The sequence below is a fragment of the Tribolium castaneum genome, chromosome 10, assembly GCF_031307605.1.
Source record: "Tribolium castaneum strain GA2 chromosome 10, icTriCast1.1, whole genome shotgun sequence".
NCBI classification, from domain to species: domain Eukaryota; kingdom Metazoa; phylum Arthropoda; class Insecta; order Coleoptera; family Tenebrionidae; genus Tribolium; species Tribolium castaneum.
In genome coordinates, this window is record NC_087403.1 from 3,065,870 (window position 1) to 3,088,234 (window position 22,365).

The 22,365-nt window shown below is 35.1% G+C and overlaps 1 protein-coding gene across 3 annotated transcripts in view; it reads right to left on the reverse strand.

Moving 5' to 3' along the window:
• LOC663070 (metabotropic glutamate receptor 7) overlaps nucleotides 1–22,365 on the reverse strand; it is a 61,178-nt gene that overhangs the window by 9,908 nt on the left and 28,905 nt on the right. For all 3 annotated transcript variants that reach the window (XM_064359348.1, XM_064359349.1, XM_064359350.1), the window contains 3 exons: nucleotides 20,495–20,661; nucleotides 18,558–18,712; nucleotides 4,221–4,460 (listed from right to left, as the gene is read on the reverse strand). In XM_064359348.1, coding sequence (XP_064215418.1) covers nucleotides 4,221–4,460; nucleotides 18,558–18,712; nucleotides 20,495–20,661 — 562 coding nt within the window. The remainder of the gene's footprint in view (nucleotides 1–4,220; nucleotides 4,461–18,557; nucleotides 18,713–20,494; nucleotides 20,662–22,365) is intronic.

Genomic DNA, 22,365 nt, shown 5'->3' on the forward strand with positions numbered 1-22,365 from the left:
GTCGGTAAAATTCATAATGCTTCAATTACGACTCAAAGGAATTGGATTAAACGCATACAACGGTTTTAGTCTGAAATATTACCGAACACCTTTGATACCGGCTTCGATAATTCGACAGCCGACAAATTAATAAAGCTCTGATCAGAAAACGAGCTTACATAACGCAGTGATCAAAGCTTTCCCATTCTGAGTAATCAGGCTTGCTGTCCCTGCATTTCATGAATATCGGAGCGCTAAACCACCGAATTAAACGAATTGTTTTTAAAATATTTTATTTCCCGTCAATTGGTGCCACATCTAATTTTTCTAGCTTGATCTAACATTTCAGTTTTCAACTGTTGAGCGAGGCCTAGAAACTCTTCTGGTGCAATTGATTTTTCAATTGTATTTGGTTGTGTTATTCCGTCCATGTGTGATCTTTAATTGGAGCAAACCTTCGTAACCTTATTACCTCGTGTGTCGAATAATCGAATTTACTGTGTTAACTAATCTGATTTTAACCGTGAAATGACATTTTGTCACCGACATGTACAAAATTTTGGCCGAGTGTTAAAAAACAATTCTTTGAAAGATTTGTTCGAAAAAAGCTTGTCCATGTCGGGGTAAAGCTGATTAAGCTTTTGCTTGAAAAATCTGAAATCGCGTTGTTCCGTTGATTCACCAGGAGATCGCTTGTTTTATGGGCGTATTTTTAGGGCTATAATCCCTCTCGCGATTAAAGCGAGATATTGAGTATGGGAAGAAACGCTGGCGCTGTGCTATATTTGACCACAATATTGATGGTTTCTGTGTCCCTAACTACATCGTCACCTTTTTGTAGTAAATCCTGGCGTTATTGGCCCAACTAGGTGTAAATCACCTGAAATTATCGGCACGATACTCTCAAAACCGGGTCGTGATAACGGCCATTTTTCCCAGATCGAAAGCTTGAGCCGAAAGCTCGCCAACAATGTGTGGGTTAATTAAGATATGCATTGAACGATTGTAAAAGTTTATTAGCCGCGCGAAAGCACATATAAAACGCTTTTGGGGTGAAAGCATATACGGATATCTGAATTATTTCCTGCGCCTCCCTGTCAAAAAAAGTATTTTGTCGTTCGCCCGATCGTAATAAATTTGAGGATGCGTTTCTGGGATTTTCGCTCGGTATCAGCTGAAAATATGATACATAACCAAGCTGAAATTTTGATTTTTGCCTTCAGCAATATATTGTCAGGGAACGTCGTTTAAAGTTGATGTTTGTGTTTTTAAAATTAAACGTGAAGTTCCGAGGCGATATTAATCTGTCATTGTTGGGAATAACAGGGAAAAATGTTGGAAGAGTTTCAAATGAGAAATCGATATTTTCGCACAATGAGATTGTTAATCAAAGTTTCTTCGGTTCGATTCGAGTTAATGAGTGAACTTCACTTATATTAAAATTAGCCCACGCTCTCTTGGGCCAATTTTATAATTTCTTCATTTGGGGGAACGAGTGTCAATACGGAGTGTCTCAAATCAAACCTTGGCCGGATTAGCACGCCCCATGTTGCGCTAATCTGAATGAATTGAAAAATGTCACACTTTTTCGAGTGCCAGAGGCAGGATTGAAATTTAAACAAGCGCGGAACATCACTTGGTTCCAGTTACGCCAATGCCGACTGCTCGTAAATTGCCCATCAATAAAGTAGTTAAAACTCGTTCTATTCACTTTGTGCCAAATTATGACTCCCAAAAAGTTCAATTAGTTGGCGCATTGGTTAACCAATCAGGAGTTTAAGTTGAAATGCCTGAGGACGTTTCGCACAGATGTGGCAATCGAAGCTGACCACCGCTGCCTTGTAATTTCATCTCCCTACAATAACAAGACGGATAACTTGCATAAATCATCAGATTTCCTACTACCATTTAATTACAAAGTGGGGAGGTCGGAAGTTTTTATTTTCGAACGATTCCAACTCAATTAAAGTTGCCCAATAAAATGACACAACCTTTAATTAAACCAGTTTATGACTTTATTAGAGCCCATAAAATTGGTAAATCTGAACCTAGTTAAATTAAACATAAACTCCGCATCACTATTTGCAATTTTTTATTCACTTCGATTTTATCGGTTCGCATTAATCATGGGGATGTTTACAATTCTTAATACTGATTCATGTTTAAATATTCCAACCGTATCGATACAGTGCTTTCAAAGGGAATTTTTCCATCGATTTCGAACATAATGTACATTCAAACGCTTTTCTCCTAGACATAAAATGTGGGAAAAACTTGCACAAAAAGTACACAAAGCCATTCAGCGAAACATACAGAAGAAAATTAGCTTCAACAAGGCATAAGAATATTGTATCGGTTATTGTTGAAAACCTGTGGATTCGTAAAATTGAATATTAAACCGTTGGGACTTTTCACTTAAATTAAAATGTGTCCCGCGAGAACAAAGCTTTGGGTTGAAGTTTATAAGATTAACTTTCGGTGATGAATGCATACTTCCATGCCGTCATCTGGTTTGCCGATGAACTTTTCTGGAGCAAGTCAGGGTAAGGGTGTCGACTGTTGACATCCTATTTGCAAGAGCTCGTCATATTTGGATGAGTTAATAATATTGGACAATTGTTGACCCTTTCTCTCGGTCGTCCGCCCACGGCATGTATTGTGGTGACATTTTAATTATGCTGTTTCAATGTGGCACAACCATAGAAATGCCGACCGAAATTTAAACCACCTTTAGTAACGCATCGCAGTACCCGTCAGCAATTAGAAGCCCAAGTATGAACTAGAGTCCCAAACTATTCAAATGTATGCAAGTTTTGGTTATTTCCAAGTTAAATGAAACAAAATGTTTAATATAAAAACAGTCCACCGAGCAGAAAATTTGATTTATAATGAATTAACACACTGCCTCCTCGTCAAGTTTACCTTCGGAACAAACTGAAACTTGAGGCTGGACCAGCCAACGAGTTTCAATGAAATTTATTATGTATGGGCTCTCTAATATTTCAAACAAAACTGACACAAGATAAAAATCTAATTGTTACAATTTTTAATTTTATTTTTCATTGGGAAAGACTGCTTCGTGCTTCTCTTTGTGGTTTGAATCCGTTAGACTGTATGGGATAATTATTTTTCGATTAGGTGTAAGTGCGCTTCTGGTGCGTCTGAAATTGTGCTTATGTTGCAAGATTGATTAGTGTGGAAGAGGACACATAATAAAGGTATTACACGCAAGGCCTTGCGATAAGCCCAGAGCGGGCATACAAATGGTGTGTCATTAGATACTTCATGACAACCAACTTACATATCTTAAAGGATTACACAGTGTAGACTAAGCGTCTTACAATAGTGTAATTGCCTGCTTATTACCCTTATTAGAGGGGACGGTTAGCGCCGTATATAATTGATTTAATTACCGAATTTAATTAATATGTGACATTATTGTATTATAGAAAGTGGAACAAGCGTTCCTTGACACGTTAAGTACTTCATTCATTAACATAATAGTGTATTGATTCGTTCCCCGTTGTCAAATTCCAGCGGAAGTAACCTTTAATTTACATCTCAACCATTTACTGCTCAAACATCTATATGCATAATCCCGAAAAGCGGACGTTTGCTCAGAAACGTGCTTCTGTTATTATTAGGCTAGATCTCTGTTTTCCTAATTTTATTAGCCATCCAGGTGTGTTATTTCTGAGGAAATTAAATCCTCGGCGTAATTCTTCTCACAGAATTTAAGATAAAGATACATGCATTATAACGCAAATTGTAATCGTAACCGTAAATTGAAGTTTGGTCGTAATTGAGTTACAAAACTGTGCTATTCCGAAACTAACTTTACACCTCGTGCCGGTTTCGGACAAACAAATGTGCCGACAGCTATGGCTTGAACATTAGGCAATGTACAGCAAGTTCTCGGGTTTTCACACAACACTGATAAAGCTAACTTGCGAAAAATATGTCAAGCCGCCTGGACTCCGTCGGTTTACATCAAGGAGCCGAATTTCCCTGCGTTATGCAGATTCGGCCGAAACTTGTAGGAGCTCTGCGATTAACAAGTAAGATTTCGTCTTGATGGCCATAATTCAAACTTAAAATTTGACTCGAGATTTGAATCTTGAGTACATAGTTAGAAAGTCTAAAAAGCGAATTCCGCTTTGGAAGCAATTTTCTAGATATTAAGACGGATTCGTCGCTAAAATGTGTAAAAACTACAGCGTGCTGAAAATAAAAACACGTACCCACGAATGGCACTAGACCCTCTTGTTCGTAGTCTGAAATAGCTTCTTCCCCCGTGCATTTCCGGTCGGTGTTATCGAAGCTGCACTTGTTGTGCTGACTCCAGAACTCCCGGAACCAACCGTTGCGACAGTTGATAACTAGCTCCGGTTTTGTGGGATGAGGCAAGTTGGTGTCTATGGTGGAGTTGCACCCGTCGCCTTCCATCCGTGGCCGCAGTGACATGTAATAATCGTCGAATTCTGCAAAAAGTTTAGGATTCGATTAATTCGCTATTCGCGCATTCGCTGATTCGCTTGAGGGCCCTGAAGTGTTAGTCACTCCCGAGACATCCACATTCTAATCATGAAGTTGTGAACTTTCCTGCAACTGAGCTTAGATGATTTATTGCTCGCCCACTGCTGTAAATTATTGTCAGACTGTCAAATGTTTATGGTCACTAATAGATCACATTTCTGTGAAACGTTTCGAGTGAGAATTTGCGTGTGGGCTCGATAAGCTTCAAATTAATAATGAAACGAGCCGATAAATTTTCATTTCTGTATTTCATTTCTGTTCATTTTCTGTATTATACAAACTTTTCATGAGATTTAAAAATTTGATTTTTTTGCCTAAATTTAGGGTAGCCATTTGTCATAGTGGAAAATTTTATCCAACAAAAAAATTCATAACTCAAAAACTAAAAGTCGTAGAGCAATGCGGTTTGTTCCATTGAATTCAGGGGCTCATTTTCTGTATTATACGAACTTTTCATGAGATTTAAAAATTTGATTTTTTTTGCTAAAATTTCCTGAGTAATAACACTTACCTTCAAAGAGGTGAAAAAAAATTTTTTTTTAAACTCACTCCAGTAAATTTTTATGGACTTCTACATGTCTTAACAACCCACAAAAGTTGTTAAAAGTCCACAAAAAGTCCATATGTTCGATTTTTTGATGTTTGATTTTTTCAATTTCCGTCGCAGTTTTTGTCGGTTTTGGGTACCCGGAATATTTCTCAAGCAATAGCTCCGGAACTATTAGAGATAACCCCATGAAGTGTACTATCGTTGGAAAGCTCTTTAAATTGTCTATTTTTTTCAAAAAAGATTATTGTTCTCTGACTAATAGTTTTCGAGAAAACTGCTGCTAAATGCAAAAATTGGTAAAATTTTAAAAAATTCATAACTAAAAAACTATTGGGAATTTGGCAATTTTCTCGATGCCAATCGATTCCCCGGATCATTTTGCATAGGTATGGATCAAAATAGTTCCACTTTTTAGAATAGTTTAGCCGTAAATGATAAAATAAAAAAAATTAAAAAAGAGTTAACACCCCCCCCTTAGAAATCGGTCAATTTTTAAAGTGTCTCAAAATCAAATAAAACCAATTCTATCTTATAGATTTTGATGTGCTCTTTCCGATCTAAAAAAGCGTTTTCTCCTAGCTCTTTTAGTTTGGCCGTAATCGGCGTTTGAAAATTGAAAAATTTTTTGCGAGATATCGCCTTGAGTCCTATGCCATTTTGTAGAGTTTTTTATTCCGGTTGTCCTCCATTTTTTCGTTTCTCGATAACTCTAATAGTTTCGCCGTAATTAGCGATTGAAAATTGGAAAAAAGTGAAAATGGAAACCTTTTTTTGCGTTTTTCTCGGAAACTATAAGACTTAGAGCAACGAACAAAAATCCATCTGATAGCGCCAAATTTTCTCTATTTTTTTGATTAAACCCGGAGCCGCTCCGGGCAACGGTTTCGGCTACAGAGGCGATCAAAGTTTTTCAATAAAAAAATTCATAAAAAAAAAACTAAAAGCCGTAGAGCATTGCGGTTTGTTCGATTGAATTCTACGGCTCATTTTACATATTATATCAATTTTTCACAAAAATTAAAAATTTAAAATTTTTTGCCTAAATTTAGGGTAGCCATTTATGTCATAGTTGAAAATTTTATCCAACAAAAAAATTCATAACTCAAAAACTAAAAGTCGTAGAGCAATGCGGTTTGTTCCATTGAATTCAGGGGCTCATTTTCTGTATTATACGAACTTTTCATGAGATTTAAAAATTTGATTTTTTTTGCTAAAATTTCCTGAGTAATAACACTTACCTTCAAAGAGGTGAAAATTTTTTTTTTTTTTTAAACTCACTCCAGTAAATTTTTATGGACTTCTACATGTCTTAACAACCCACAAAAGTTGTTAAAAGTCCACAAAAAGTCCATATGTTCGATTTTTTGATGTTTGATTTTTTCAATTTTCGTCGCAGTTTTTGTCGGTTTTGGGTACCCGGAATATTTCTCAAGCAATAGCTCCGGAACTATTAGAGATAACCCCATGAAGTGTACTATCGTTGGAAAGCTCTTTAAATTGTCTATTTTTTTCAAAAAAGATTATTGTTCTCTGACTAATAGTTTTCGAGAAAACTGCTGCTAAATGCAAAAATTGGTAAAATTTTAAAAAATTCATAACTAAAAAACTATTGGGAATTTGGCAATTTTCTCGATGCCAATCGATTCCCCGGATCATTTTGCATAGGTATGGATCAAAATAGTTCCACTTTTTAGAATAGTTTAGCCGTAAATGATAAAATAAAAAAAATTAAAAAAGAGTTAACACCCCCCCCTTAGAAATCGGTCAATTTTTAAAGTGTCTCAAAATCAAATAAAACCAATTCTATCTTATAGATTTTGATGTGCTCTTTCCGATCTAAAAAAGCGTTTTCTCCTAGCTCTTTTAGTTTGGCCGTAATCGGCGTTTGAAATTTGAAAATTTTTTTGCGAGATATCGCCTTGAGTCCTATGCCATTTTGTAGAGTTTTTTATTCCGGTTGTCCTCCATTTTTCCGTTTCTCGATAACTCTAATAGTTTCGCCGTAATTAGCGATTGAAAATTGGAAAAAAGTGAAAATGGAAACCTTTTTTTGCGTTTTTCTCGGAAACTATAAGACTTAGAGCAACGAACAAAAATCCATCTGATAGCGCCTAATTTTCTCTATTTTTTCGATTAAACCCGGAGCCGCTCCGGGCAACGGTTCCGGCTACAGAGGCGATCAAAGTTTTTCAATAAAAAAATTCATAAAAAAAAAACTAAAAGTCGTAGAGCATTGCGGTTTGTTCGATTGAATTCTACGGCTCATTTTACATATTATATCGATTTTTCACAAGAATTAAAAATTTAAAAATTTTTGCCTAAATTTAGGGTAGCCATTTATGTCATAGTGGAAAATTTTATCCAACAATAAAATTCATAACTCAAAAACTAAAAGTCGTAGAGCAATGCGGTTTGTTCCATTGAATTCAGGAGCTCATTTTCTGTATTATACGAACTTTTCATGAGATTTAAAAATTTGATTTTTTTTGCTAAAATTTCCTGAGTAATAACACTTACCTTCAAAGAGGTGAAAAATTTTTTTTTTTTTAAACTCACTCCAGTAAATTTTTATGGACTTCTACATGTCTTAACAACCCACAAAAGTTGTTAAAAGTCCACAAAAAGTCCATATGTTCGATTTTTTGATGTTTGATTTTTTCAATTTCCGTCGCAGTTTTTGTCGGTTTTGGGTACCCGGAATATTTCTCAAGCAATAGCTCCGGAACTATTAGAGATAACCCCATGAAGTGTACTATCGTTGGAAAGCTCTTTAAATTGTCTATTTTTTTCAAAAAAGATTATTGTTCTCTGACTAATAGTTTTCGAGAAAACTGCTGCTAAATGCAAAAATTGGTAAAATTTTAAAAAATTCATAACTAAAAAACTATTGGGAATTTGGCAATTTTCTCGATGCCAATCGATTCCCCGGATCATTTTGCATAGGTATGGATCAAAATAGTTCCACTTTTTAGAATAGTTTAGCCGTAAATGATAAAATAAAAAAAATTAAAAAAGAGTTAACACCCCCCCCTTAGAAATCGGTCAATTTTTAAAGTGTCTCAAAATCAAATAAAACCAATTCTATCTTATAGATTTTGATGTGCTCTTTCCGATCTAAAAAAGCGTTTTCTCCTAGCTCTTTTAGTTTGGCCGTAATCGGCGTTTGAAATTTGAAAATTTTTTTGCGAGATATCGCCTTGAGTCCTATGCCATTTTGTAGAGTTTTTTATTCCGGTTGTCCTCCATTTTTCCGTTTCTCGATAACTCTAATAGTTTCGCCGTAATTAGCGATTGAAAATTGGAAAAAAGTGAAAATGGAAACCTTTTTTTGCGTTTTTCTCGGAAACTATAAGACTTAGAGCAACGAACAAAAATCCATCTGATAGCGCCTAATTTTCTCTATTTTTTCGATTAAACCCGGAGCCGCTCCGGGCAACGGTTCCGGCTACAGAGGCGATCAAAGTTTTTCAATAAAAAAATTCATAAAAAAAAAACTAAAAGTCGTAGAGCATTGCGGTTTGTTCGATTGAATTCTACGGCTCATTTTACATATTATATCGATTTTTCACAAGAATTAAAAATTTAAAAATTTTTGCCTAAATTTAGGGTAGCCATTTATGTCATAGTGGAAAATTTTATCCAACAATAAAATTCATAACTCAAAAACTAAAAGTCGTAGAGCAATGCGGTTTGTTCCATTGAATTCAGGAGCTCATTTTCTGTATTATACGAACTTTTCATGAGATTTAAAAATTTGATTTTTTTTGCTAAAATTTCCTGAGTAATAACACTTACCTTCAAAGAGGTGAAAAATTTTTTTTTTTTTAAACTCACTCCAGTAAATTTTTATGGACTTCTACATGTCTTAACAACCCACAAAAGTTGTTAAAAGTCCACAAAAAGTCCATATGTTCGATTTTTTGATGTTTGATTTTTTCAATTTTCGTCGCAGTTTTTGTCGGTTTTGGGTACCCGGAACATTTCTCGAGCAATAGCTCCGGAACTATTAGAGATAACCCCATGAAGTGTATTATCGTTGGAAAGCTCTTTAAATTGTCTATTTTTTTCAAAAAAGATTATTGTTCTCCGACTAATAGTTTTCGAGCAAACTGCTGCTAAAAGCAAAAATTGGTAAAATTTTAAAAAATTCATAACTAAAAAACTATTGGGAATTTGGCAATTTTCTCGATGCCAATCGATTCCCCGGATCATTTTGCATAGGTATGGATTAAAATAGTTCCACTTTTTAGAATAGTTTAGCCGTAAATGATAAAATAAAAAAAAATAAAAAAAAGTTAACACCCCCCCCTCAGAAATCGGTCAATTTTTAAAGTGTCTCAAAATCAAATAAAACCAATTCTATCTTATAGATTTTGATGTGCTCTTTCCGATCTAAAAAAGCGTTTTCTCCTAGCTCTTTTAGTTTGGCCGTAATCGGCGTTTGAAAATTGAAAAATTTTTTGCGAGATATTGCCTTGAGTCCTATGCCATTTTGTAGAGTTTTTTATTTCGGTTGTCCTCCATTTTTTCGTTTCTCGATAACTCTAATAGTTTCGCCGTAATTAGCGATTGAAAATTGGAAAAAAGTGAAAATGGAAACCTTTTTTTGCGTTTTTCTCGGAAACTATAAGACTTAGAGCAACGAACAAAAATCCATCTGATAGCGCCAAATTTTCTCTATTTTTTTTGATTAAACCCGGAGCCGCTCCGGGCAACGGTTTCGGCTACAGAGGCGATCAAAGTTTTTCAATAAAAAAATTCATAAAAAAAAACTAAAAGCCGTAGAGCATTGCGGTTTGTTCGATTGAATTCTACGGCTCATTTTACATATTATATCAATTTTTCACAAAAATTAAAAATTTAAAATTTTTTGCCTAAATTTAGGGTAGCCATTTATGTCATAGTTGAAAATTTTATCCAACAAAAAAATTCATAACTCAAAAACTAAAAGTCGTAGAGCAATGCGGTTTGTTCCATTGAATTCAGGGGCTCATTTTCTGTATTATACGAACTTTTCATGAGATTTATAAATTTGATTTTTTTTGCTAAAATTTCCTGAGTAATAACACTTACCTTCAAAGAGGTGAAAATTTTTTTTTTTTTTTAAACTCACTCCAGTAAATTTTTATGGACTTCTACATGTCTTAACAACCCACAAAAGTTGTTAAAAGTCCACAAAAAGTCCATATGTTCGATTTTTTGATGTTTGATTTTTTCAATTTTCGTCGCAGTTTTTGTCGGTTTTGGGTACCCGGAACATTTCTCGAGCAATAGCTCCGGAACTCTTAGAGATAACCCCATGAAGTGTATTATCGTTGGAAAGCTCTTTAAATTGTCTATTTTTTTCAAAAAAGATTATTGTTCTCCGACTAATAGTTTTCGAGCAAACTGCTGCTAAAAGCAAAAATTGGTAAAATTTTAAAAAATTCATAACTAAAAAACTATTGGGAATTTGGCAATTTTCTCGATGCCAATCGATTCCCCGGATCATTTTGCATAGGTATGGATTAAAATAGTTCCACTTTTTAGAATAGTTTAGCCGTAAATGATAAAATAAAAAAAAATAAAAAAAAGTTAACACCCCCCCCTCAGAAATCGGTCAATTTTTAAAGTGTCTCAAAATCAAATAAAACCAATTCTATCTTATAGATTTTGATGTGCTCTTTCCGATCTAAAAAAGCGTTTTCTCCTAGCTCTTTTAGTTTGGCCGTAATCGGCGTTTGAAAATTGAAAAATTTTTTGCGAGATATTGCCTTGAGTCCTATGCCATTTTGTAGAGTTTTTTATTTCGGTTGTCCTCCATTTTTTCGTTTCTCGATAACTCTAATAGTTTCGCCGTAATTAGCGATTGAAAATTGGAAAAAAGTGAAAATGGAAACCTTTTTTTGCGTTTTTCTCGGAAACTATAAGACTTAGAGCAACGAACAAAAATCCATCTGATAGCGCCAAATTTTCTCTATTTTTTTTGATTAAACCCGGAGCCGCTCCGGGCAACGGTTTCGGCTACAGAGGCGATCAAAGTTTTTCAATAAAAAAATTCATAAAAAAAAAACTAAAAGCCGTAGAGCATTGCGGTTTGTTCGATTGAATTCTACGGCTCATTTTACATATTATATCAATTTTTCACAAAAATTAAAAATTTAAAATTTTTTGCCTAAATTTAGGGTAGCCATTTATGTCATAGTTGAAAATTTTATCCAACAAAAAAATTCATAACTCAAAAACTAAAAGTCGTAGAGCAATGCGGTTTGTTCCATTGAATTCAGGGGCTCATTTTCTGTATTATACGAACTTTTCATGAGATTTAAAAATTTAATTTTTTTTGCTAAAATTTCCTGAGTAATAACACTTACCTTCAAAGAGGTGAAAATTTTTTTTTTTTTTTAAACTCACTCCAGTAAATTTTTATGGACTTCTACATGTCTTAACAACCCACAAAAGTTGTTAAAAGTCCACAAAAAGTCCATATGTTCGATTTTTTGATGTTTGATTTTTTCAATTTCCGTCGCAGTTTTTGTCGGTTTTGGGTACCCGGAATATTTCTCAAGCAATAGCTCCGGAACTATTAGAGATAACCCCATGAAGTGTACTATCGTTGGAAAGCTCTTTAAATTGTCTATTTTTTTCAAAAAAGATTATTGTTCTCTGACTAATAGTTTTCGAGAAAACTGCTGCTAAATGCAAAAATTGGTAAAATTTTAAAAAATTCATAACTAAAAAACTATTGGGAATTTGGCAATTTTCTCGATGCCAATCGATTCCCCGGATCATTTTGCATAGGTATGGATCAAAATAGTTCCACTTTTTAGAATAGTTTAGCCGTAAATGATAAAATAAAAAAAATTAAAAAAGAGTTAACACCCCCCCCTTAGAAATCGGTCAATTTTTAAAGTGTCTCAAAATCAAATAAAACCAATTCTATCTTATAGATTTTGATGTGCTCTTTCCGATCTAAAAAAGCGTTTTCTCCTAGCTCTTTTAGTTTGGCCGTAATCGGCGTTTGAAATTTGAAAATTTTTTTGCGAGATATCGCCTTGAGTCCTATGCCATTTTGTAGAGTTTTTTATTCCGGTTGTCCTCCATTTTTCCGTTTCTCGATAACTCTAATAGTTTCGCCGTAATTAGCGATTGAAAATTGGAAAAAAGTGAAAATGGAAACCTTTTTTTGCGTTTTTCTCGGAAACTATAAGACTTAGAGCAACGAACAAAAATCCATCTGATAGCGCCTAATTTTCTCTATTTTTTCGATTAAACCCGGAGCCGCTCCGGGCAACGGTTCCGGCTACAGAGGCGATCAAAGTTTTTCAATAAAAAAATTCATAAAAAAAAAACTAAAAGTCGTAGAGCATTGCGGTTTGTTCGATTGAATTCTACGGCTCATTTTACATATTATATCGATTTTTCACAAGAATTAAAAATTTAAAAATTTTTGCCTAAATTTAGGGTAGCCATTTATGTCATAGTGGAAAATTTTATCCAACAATAAAATTCATAACTCAAAAACTAAAAGTCGTAGAGCAATGCGGTTTGTTCCATTGAATTCAGGAGCTCATTTTCTGTATTATACGAACTTTTCATGAGATTTAAAAATTTGATTTTTTTTGCTAAAATTTCCTGAGTAATAACACTTACCTTCAAAGAGGTGAAAAATTTTTTTTTTTTTAAACTCACTCCAGTAAATTTTTATGGACTTCTACATGTCTTAACAACCCACAAAAGTTGTTAAAAGTCCACAAAAAGTCCATATGTTCGATTTTTTGATGTTTGATTTTTTCAATTTTCGTCGCAGTTTTTGTCGGTTTTGGGTACCCGGAACATTTCTCGAGCAATAGCTCCGGAACTATTAGAGATAACCCCATGAAGTGTATTATCGTTGGAAAGCTCTTTAAATTGTCTATTTTTTTCAAAAAAGATTATTGTTCTCCGACTAATAGTTTTCGAGCAAACTGCTGCTAAATGCAAAAATTGGTAAGATTTTAAAAAATTTATAACTAAAAAACTATTGGGAATTTGGCAATTTTCTTGATGCCAATCGATTCCCCGGATCATTTTGCAGGGGTATGGATCAGAACAGTTCCACTTTTTAGAATACTTTAGCCGTAAATGATAAAATAAAAAAAAATAAAAAAATTAACACCCCCCCCTTAGAAATCGGTCAATTTTTAAGGTGTCTCAATATCAAATAAAACCGATTCTATCTTATAGATTTTGATGTGCTCTTTCCGATCTAAAAAAGCGTTATTTTTTTATATCAGTTGAACTACAAAACAAATATTAGTAAAAGTAGTATGTAATAAAATATAAGGCATATACAAGCCTGCATCAAGTAAAGAGGTTTTAGATCCAGTCTGAAGAACTTAAAAAACTGCTCTACTGATAAAGAATTCTTAGTATTATATGACAAGGAAGCGGACAAAGCAGTAGCAAGTTCTTGGATAGAAAACATGGGAAAGTAACTCATTAATTTAGAATTAGGAATAAATGCATAAACTCTCAGAATAGTTTTTGTCAGAAGCAAAGTTACCACTAAAATATAATAAAAGTCGATCACAAAGAGAATGTTGCTAAATACGTCTGCAAAGTATGTCTCAAGGATGGTTCAAATTGTAAAAAGTTGTATTCTGGAGAACGAGAAGATTGGTTTTTGTTGTGAAATAAATGTTCGTTGGTGCTTCCTAGTCGTAATAACGCGACATTTCTTGTCAGTTGTTTTAATAAAATGAATGCGGGAAGCCCCACTTTGATGAATTTTTAATTTGCCTGGAATTCAGGTGGCGTATTTGGTCGTCATTTTTGAGCATGAAGCATTTGATGATTGAAATTGGAGGAGGCGTCATTTAACGTCCTTAGAATGTATAACTGTCATAATTGGGAGCACTCGGTTTGTATGTAAATTGCATTAGCTCGGATGCACTTGAAACATTCTTCGGCTTGTGGCTTCGTTACGATGCAAACTCTAAACCAACAAATTAAAGACGGAATAAAGTTAAACTGTTGTTGGCCAGTGCGGCTGATTGACCTGATTACGTCGGACAAATTAAAGAATTTACAGCCAGGGCTAACGCGAAAAATACCTTCATGACCGTAAATATCTGCATCAGCTTACAAAGTTGCTAAAACGAACGTGTTTACCACCAACTTAACGTACACGGATGCAATATTCTCGTAAATATATTTCACTTAAAGTTGTCGCTTATTTGCCAGAAAATTACGTCTATTTGTGTCACAGTTGCTCCAAAACCAATCGGAAATTTTGCCTCCTACTTCGAAAAAATTGCAATATTACGTCAGACAGACACACTTATTAAAATTACTTCATGTTTAATGTATTGAATTTCCTCGTGACAAAAACACTCAAATATTTTATCGCACGAAATTCAAGCGTGCTGCCAGATTTCAATACAGGGAAGCCTTTAATTGCCCCCAAGGTACATTCTTCAAACTGAAATATGGGCTCCCGACCGCTGTTGGCCCATTTATTCCGAAAACTTGCTGACTCTCTTCTATCGTATTTTCACGTTTATGAAAGCCTATTTCAGATTTACATACATTGCTCTGTTTGATTATAATATTTGAGAGGTGCTTGCGTTTCGGTTTTTATTATCACACAAGTGCAAAATGGAAGGCGTCGCATTAAAGACGTTCGTTAATATTTGAAGCGGCATCAAGGCTTTTAGTGTAATTGAAAACAAGTTTCTCAAAATTATTTCCTAGCGCATTGAATAAATGAAATATGCTTTTCTTATAAACGTATAACCAATGGAGACTTATTGATGTTTTGATAAATTTATACCCGGAGTAAATATCGCTGCACCAGAAAAGAACTAGCAAAACAACCGATTTTATACTACTATAAAACCACTATATCAAAGTTTTATAACTTTTTTCGCCAGTTCTCCTCCAATTTTTGGGGAAACGTGCATAAAATATTTACTAATAAACTCGCAGAAGTTAAAATTAAATGTCAGAAAATGTCTTAATGATTGAATTTGCCCTGCGGATCTGCATTGTTGGAGTAGTGACAGAATTCCTCGTTGAAATGTAAGATTTGCTCGGATGTGCCCATTTAGATGTAAGAAATTCTGTCGGGTCTTATTGTATTAATTCAAAACTGGCATGTAGCCGACACAATGAAATAATTATCCCGCCTTGGGGCTTTTATTTCAAAGAAGATTAGGTTATCGATGCATAACATAATAGAATAATGACATCCTTTATCGTTAAAATGGAGGCAGTTAATATTTAGTAATAATTTGATCTCCTGGAATTCGGACAAAATAAGGCCTGTGCTGTGTTTTTTGACATGAGGATTTGTTTGGTTGAGCCGTCTGTCTTAGAAATATACATGGTGGGCATAAATAATGGAGTGCTGCGTATAAAATGCTTATCCTTGTCCCTGCAGCGGTTGAGGTAGATAATACCACGTATCGTGTGACCGTCAAAGCCGCAATTCTGTCATTTCGCCCCAAGGGCCTCCTCCCACTTGACGTTTCCCAAAACTGATGGCTATTTTATTGTACACGTAGTGAACGATTATCCGAATACAGAATGAACAGCTCCAAGACGTTGTCAAGTCTGTGATGAAGTGTCAAGGGAAGCAAATCCCTGTCTTGTCAAATATTTGGCTTTAATGAAACTGGAATAGAATTAAAGGTGTCACGAAGTAAAACATATGTTAGAGCCCGGAGCGAAAACCCAAATTTCGTTCCAGGAAGGACTCAATAGAGACGCCGAGATATCCGGCTATAGATAGGTGGAAGTCTGAATTTTAAGCTCGCAACAAAAACAGCTCAAACGAAAGTACAATCGTGACGAAACTTAATACGTTTCCATCCCAATATTTCTCGCCAAAATGTGATATGTCATTTCGTTATGTTTTTACGTTGTTCTGCTATCATCTCAGGACGTTTCTATAACGAGATCCCCTCAGAGATAACGACGCTTCAACATTTCAACTTATTACTTACACATTGTTAGGGTAAATTAATTTTGGACTGATTCGAGCTTTGCCCACCTTCTCTCTAAATTTCGCTTTTTTAAACCTCGCGGATACCACCTTTAAGTACACTTCACGCCGCCCACACGCCGCCTAGCCCATCAAACACACGCAAGGGTCGGCGGATTTCAATCAAAGACAGAAATGGACCCACAGCAACAATTTCACAAAGCTGCTCACAATTATAAACATGACACGGATTTTTCAAACGTTCGCCTCGTGTGTACCTACCTCTAGGGCAAATATTACCTTTAGGCTTTGTTTTAAAATAGAAATCACGAATTTGAGGGCAAAGTGTTTGCTCATAGAATTACAAACATTGAAATTAATTAAAAAAAGTCCTTTCTGTTTTTAATGTCAGTAAAGTGTATATTGCCACCGGTAATGTTTGTGGAAGCAATTTAATCATGCGACAAGATTATTTTTTAGAACTGAAGTTTTATACTTCAAGTTTTTGCTTTTCGTTAATTGAAGTGGAAACCTTAATTTGTGACAAAGTAGTATTCCATAATGGAAATTGCTGAAAGCTCTGAAATAAATACTTAGGTCTCAATAAAACAAACCATTAAGCACGTCAGGTTTAATGTCAATAAAAAGTGAAAAGTTTAGTGCACCTATAATAAAAGTGTCATTCACTTCTTGAATGATGGCTGTCAGTGCACCACCCTGAGCCCGGCTAGATATTGATAGCTCTAAAGTGTGTGAAATCTAATAAGCTGCGTTAATTCGTAAAATTCTGTTTTGACATGAACAAGTTGGTGAGCAACTACGTGGAATAAGCGCATTATCAACTTGGACTCATTGCTGTTTCTTATTCATCGATTTTCAAGCAATTTTCTAGTTCCTTAGTGACACTTCTAAAACTCGCCCTCTTCAACTTCTACTATTTCTCTTATCTTTCACTCTTAGGCCGTGAAACTTTTAATAAAATACACCATTTCTACTGTCTATCAGACACGGCTGGAGTAAACTGAATCAAGCAAATCGTAATTGAATAAAAGCTGAATCCGCATGTTTCTCTCCTCGGATTCAGTCTACCGTTCACAGATAGGTCTCAACTTTTTCGCGATTTTTCGCCGGTGTCCACCGACATCGCATTATTTTCCTAATTATCCTCCCTCTACACTCGACACACCCACACACTTTCTCAAGCAAAGACGACAAATTAATCACTTAGAACAAGCTTCAAAATGCTCGTTAACTAAATTGGTCCTCAAAATTTCAGCGACGTTAACCGAATTCGAAATTACCACGTGGTACTCGTACAATATTTCAATTAGTTTTGTTCTTACAAAACCGATTTTAAAATGTATGTGTATTTTAGTCGTGCGGTATTTCCGCAAAAAAGTGCCGTTTCAACTGTGCGCTTGTGGTTTAAATTAGAGTAAAATCAATCATCGGGAGTTAACTTCACAGTTCGAGTTTCAGCAAAATTCAATTGTTTCAAATGTGCGATTTTAAATTTTCTATTTTCTATTTTCAATCTACACAACGCTTTACAAAGAACATTTTTTGCAAATTTTAAAACCATTTGTGTTTTCATTTACTTTAGACAAAAGTTGATTTATGCCAAATTTATTGAACACAAAGAATAGTTTTTTATTAAACTCTTTCGGAAATTTATTCTCGGGTCATGAAATAGCGAAAAATAGCTATTTGTCATTGTTGGATTAAAAGTGTTTTGTGATTGGCCGAAGACGTGGCCGTTGTCGTGCAAAGATGCAATTTATATAATACGACAACTTTTTCAATGTCGTCATAATTGGTTGTAGCTCGAGTGTAGGTGGCAATATTTTCTGATCAAATAAACCGGTAAGCAAAATGTTGCCTAAGCCGTAAATATTTATTTGTTGACTATTGAAATGGACCGAATTTATGACCGGTCTTTAATTAGTGCTACATGCGTCCATTTAACTCCGAACCGAACAAAAAGCAGTTTGATTTTTTAATGACAAACATCGTGACAATCCCCTGATGTGGGTTTTAAAAAAGACAATTATTATTTGTGGAAATCTAAAGCTTTTCCCAGAAACGTCGGCCGATTGTAGGTGTGGGTGTGAGGAGCGAACTTCTGAGATTATGATTTCTTATTAAGTCAACGAAAAGGTAATAAGAAGTGAAAAGGCGTTCTGGTTGAGTTGAAAGTCTTTGAGTAAGTGCACTCGCATAAGTACAATAAACTTATGAAAAGTCTGTTTTTATAGATTTATGAAATTAGTTTAAGTTCGGATATTTGAACTTTCGGGAAGATTAATTATCCAAATTGCTTTTGGCCCTGTCAGGGGCACCCTTATAGAATGGCGCATTCTACATTTAGTGCTTCAGCAGCGTCGCTTTTTTCAGCGATAGCACGTCTGAGAGCGATTTTAGTTGTAGTAGGTAATAGTGTGAATGCGAGATCAAAGAGTTAATAAATGGTGGTGTTGCGAGTTATCGAAGTATTTGATCCGGGACTGCGACCGGTCTGTGTTCGTATATAAATATAGCTTTTAGTACCTTGAATAGCATTCCTGTGGGGTAGGATGGTGATTGCTCCCTCAGCAGCGAACTCCTGGTCCCTGACGGGGTGTACTTTAGCTCCCCACGAATCACTGCCGATCCAAAGGAAATGTCCTGTCTTATTCGCACGAATTGTTGCTTGCAGCAGCTTTCTAAAAGTATAAACAAATAGGCTGTTTCAACCAACTACACGAAAACCAACTCTCCAAGCTTTAAAACGAAATAAAATCAATAGCTTTTATTTAGCAAAAAACAGCGCGATTTGAATATGCCATTTTCAACTTCCGAAAGATGAGGCGCCATTACGACAAATGGATCAAATCCTGAGATTTTACAAATCACCCCAACAACCGCAAGCGCCCAAAATACATTAACAGAACAAAAAGACATCCGGATTTGGGTGCTAAATTTATTTAATAAAATTGTCCCTGAAATTTCCAATTTAAGTTCATGAAAATAGCTATAAAGCCTTTACAGTTTTGCATTCAGTGTAAAGTTTTACTGTATTGAAGCAGAAGTCTTTGGAAAGCATCTTTTTAGTTATCCGGAATAGAAAATTCTAATTCATTTTGGAGGTGTGTTGCTGAATCACACCGCCCCTAAATTATGCAGACAAAAAACAAATTAAATTTTAAACAAAACGCGGAAACCGTTTTAGGCCTCGAAGTGAAAATTCCAAGTTTTCCTTCGGTTCAATATCAAAGACGAGAAATACAGACTGCGAAAAGTAATATAGTATTTGTTAGCGAATTTTACGACTTGCAATTTAGCTCAAGTAAAGATATTTTACTTCTGTCGTTAAAATGATGTCAGACGTTTGTATGCTCTTTACCTTCAGCTTTCGTTTTATTTAATGCTTATATGTTTTTCAATTTTGGCTTATACGAGCCGTTTTTCCACACTAAAAGAAAATATGGTAATATACATGAAATTTTAGTGTGTACATGTGATAAAATCTCGCCGCTTGATTGTATCCACAAGCTCGCGACTTTGTCATATTTTTTATGATTGAAACTAATTATTTTTCGGCGAAAATCGTATTTATTTAAAGAAATGGCTGGCGGGTACGAACTCATATTAATATGGAAAATAATCCCCCAGCTGCCAACTCGAAAATAAAATCCCTGTTTTTAAGGTTTGCTATAAATCCTGAATATTTATCGCGTCTGAGTGACAGTTGAAGTTTATAAAGTATAACATTTTTTCCTACTTTACGCGATTTACATTCCGGGGCTGCAGCCATTGCAAAATGCCGGCTCTAATTGCGATTTAATTTGGATTATGTATCATCCATTGTGGTGGTGACTCTATTATGGCTCTCAGCAATCAATTAAACAATTTTAAAGACCGCTCGCAACGTATATCATCCACACCAAGCTAATCTAAATGTCATTTCAAACATATCTCCGCCACATTCATTACGTATGATTATATTGACAGCATTATGAAAGAAAAAACTGCATTAATCCAAAACCAAAATCATCACCAATATAGATGTGCAGCTCTCGTAGTTTGGAAATGCTATCAATCATGTTGTTTTTGCGTATTTGTAGGCTTTTAAAATAAAGTTTAAAACAATTAGGAAATTTGCAGGAAGTTTTATGGCAGAAGGAGTGAAACTTTATTGATCAAAAAATTTCGCAGGAAGGGTGGCTAAAATGCGGTTTTAATAGCCAAAGTTGCTTATGGAAAATCGGGAGAAAGAAGATATTGAAATAATATACTAATCTCTCTTAGACCAACGAGATGTATCCCGGAATTAGTACAAATGTATCGGATTTCAGTAATGACCGATTCAGAAAAGCAGCAAAAACGTTATCGATTAGCAGGAGCGGTATTGTTCCTGCGGCTTAGAGCACTTATGTGCTTGTGTTTTCCACCGGGGAGCATTAGTCTCGTTTAAAGTAAAATTTTTACAGGTTTCTAAATCTTACCTCGTGTTGTCCTCGTCGACGAAGAGGACGACTGCACGAGCCGTCTTTTGGAGAAGTCGCTCTATAATTCTGTCGAAGTCTTCGGTTTTAGAATTCCGGAGAATTTTTTCGGTTACCGCTATGCAGATTCCGGCATCGGCTGAATAAGATATAAAAGACGCTATCCCCTGTAATACGAATAAATTTCTTAGGATTCTATCTGCACATCTCGAGCCGGGGTGTCAAATGTAAAATAGGTTATTCCCACTACCAGGAATAAAACTCTATCCCAGAATTTTTAATTGCGACCCTCACCTTATCAAACCCACGTCGAACAACCGATTTGTTACTTGATGTCAAGACCTCAATCTTCGAGTTTCCTCACGTAGGAAACGTTGCTTCCTTTAATTACTTCTTATACGCTCTAACTACTACATGTTAATTTATTTGGAAGTGTTACTACTCCAATACTTTACATTTTTACGCAGTTATCTCAACCTTGACGGTGCTAAACTCACGCCGAAGCCCCCAGGCGTTTTTCTTTTAATTAAACCTAACCCTCTCATCAACCGAAATCATTCAAATTAATCCCGAAACTATGCTAAATTTAGCTACAATCTCTATTTATGACCCTGTTCTAGTAACAGTTGCTCAGTGTTTGTGTATCCCATTTCTCCTTTAATTTTTCCAAACATATTTTTTGGGCTTAAAACTTGCAACGCAAAGGCAAGAATTTTCTACTTAAATTTAGCGTCAAATATCACGAATTCTATTACATGGCGGAGTAATTCTCTGAAAGGGCAAAGCTGTTCTTATACAAGAAGATTTTCGATGTATCCAATGTTCGATATTGAATTACGTGATTAATTTTAAAATCAAGTCGTGTACTGGCTCCTTACAGTTTTAAATTTAGCCATTGAAGTGAATTGTAGTCAATACGAAAGCTCTGAGATGTGGGTCATGCCCATCAATGCCGGGCTTACAAGTGGGAAAAAACTTAATTCATTCAAGGGATCATAACGTCGATAATTAAATAATTCCCGCTCTAAGCACCAATCGAGCTTTTTGTCCGCCGAAGACATTAATTTTTTCTAATGGCAGTCGCGTATCAAAGTTATTTTTATCCCAATTTCATTGATGCGTGTCTGGAATACTTAAAGCCTGCAAGAAAACTTTGAGAGATTGCCGGTATAATAATCCGGCTAATTCATTTCAGAGGGAGTTTATGTAAATGGTCGAAATTGAAACAATTTCAAACGCAAAGGTAACACACACGTGGCATTGTTATTTTAATGAATATGGATGAATGAGTTTAAAATATTAAGCAGATTTTGGTTAAAAACTTTTTAATTAAAGTTGCCGAGCCGCCAATACGCATTAGCATTATATTTTCTCAAAGATTAAAATTTGATATGCGATAAACGATGGCTTCCATCATAGAAAGACGGCCTTCGTCACTCTACTATTCTTTTGACAAAAAATTACACACCATTAAACTTGTATGAGGATGGAGTAAGGATAAGATGTTATAATAAATTTAAGACTGGAAGTAAATGATCTCGTCTGGGAACGGATCTAATAAATGTACTCAAAATCTGACTGTCTTTAAGTCCCCTCTTTGATTAAAACCTCGTGTGCGGCGTTTAATATTATAGTGTTGCTTGTTTGGGGATAATAAAATTAAATATTCCCTTTCGGATGAAAATCACAGGTGAAGGCTTATAGAATTTCGCTCGTATATATTCGTAATATGCATGACGCAAACTGAATTATTCACCATTCATAAGCTACATGAAAATGCAATAAAAACAATACCAACGCACGAGAAAACATAGCGAATTATTCTTCCTGGCTGCAGAGACGAAAAAATTTCAATTAAGCTGCGCTATAAG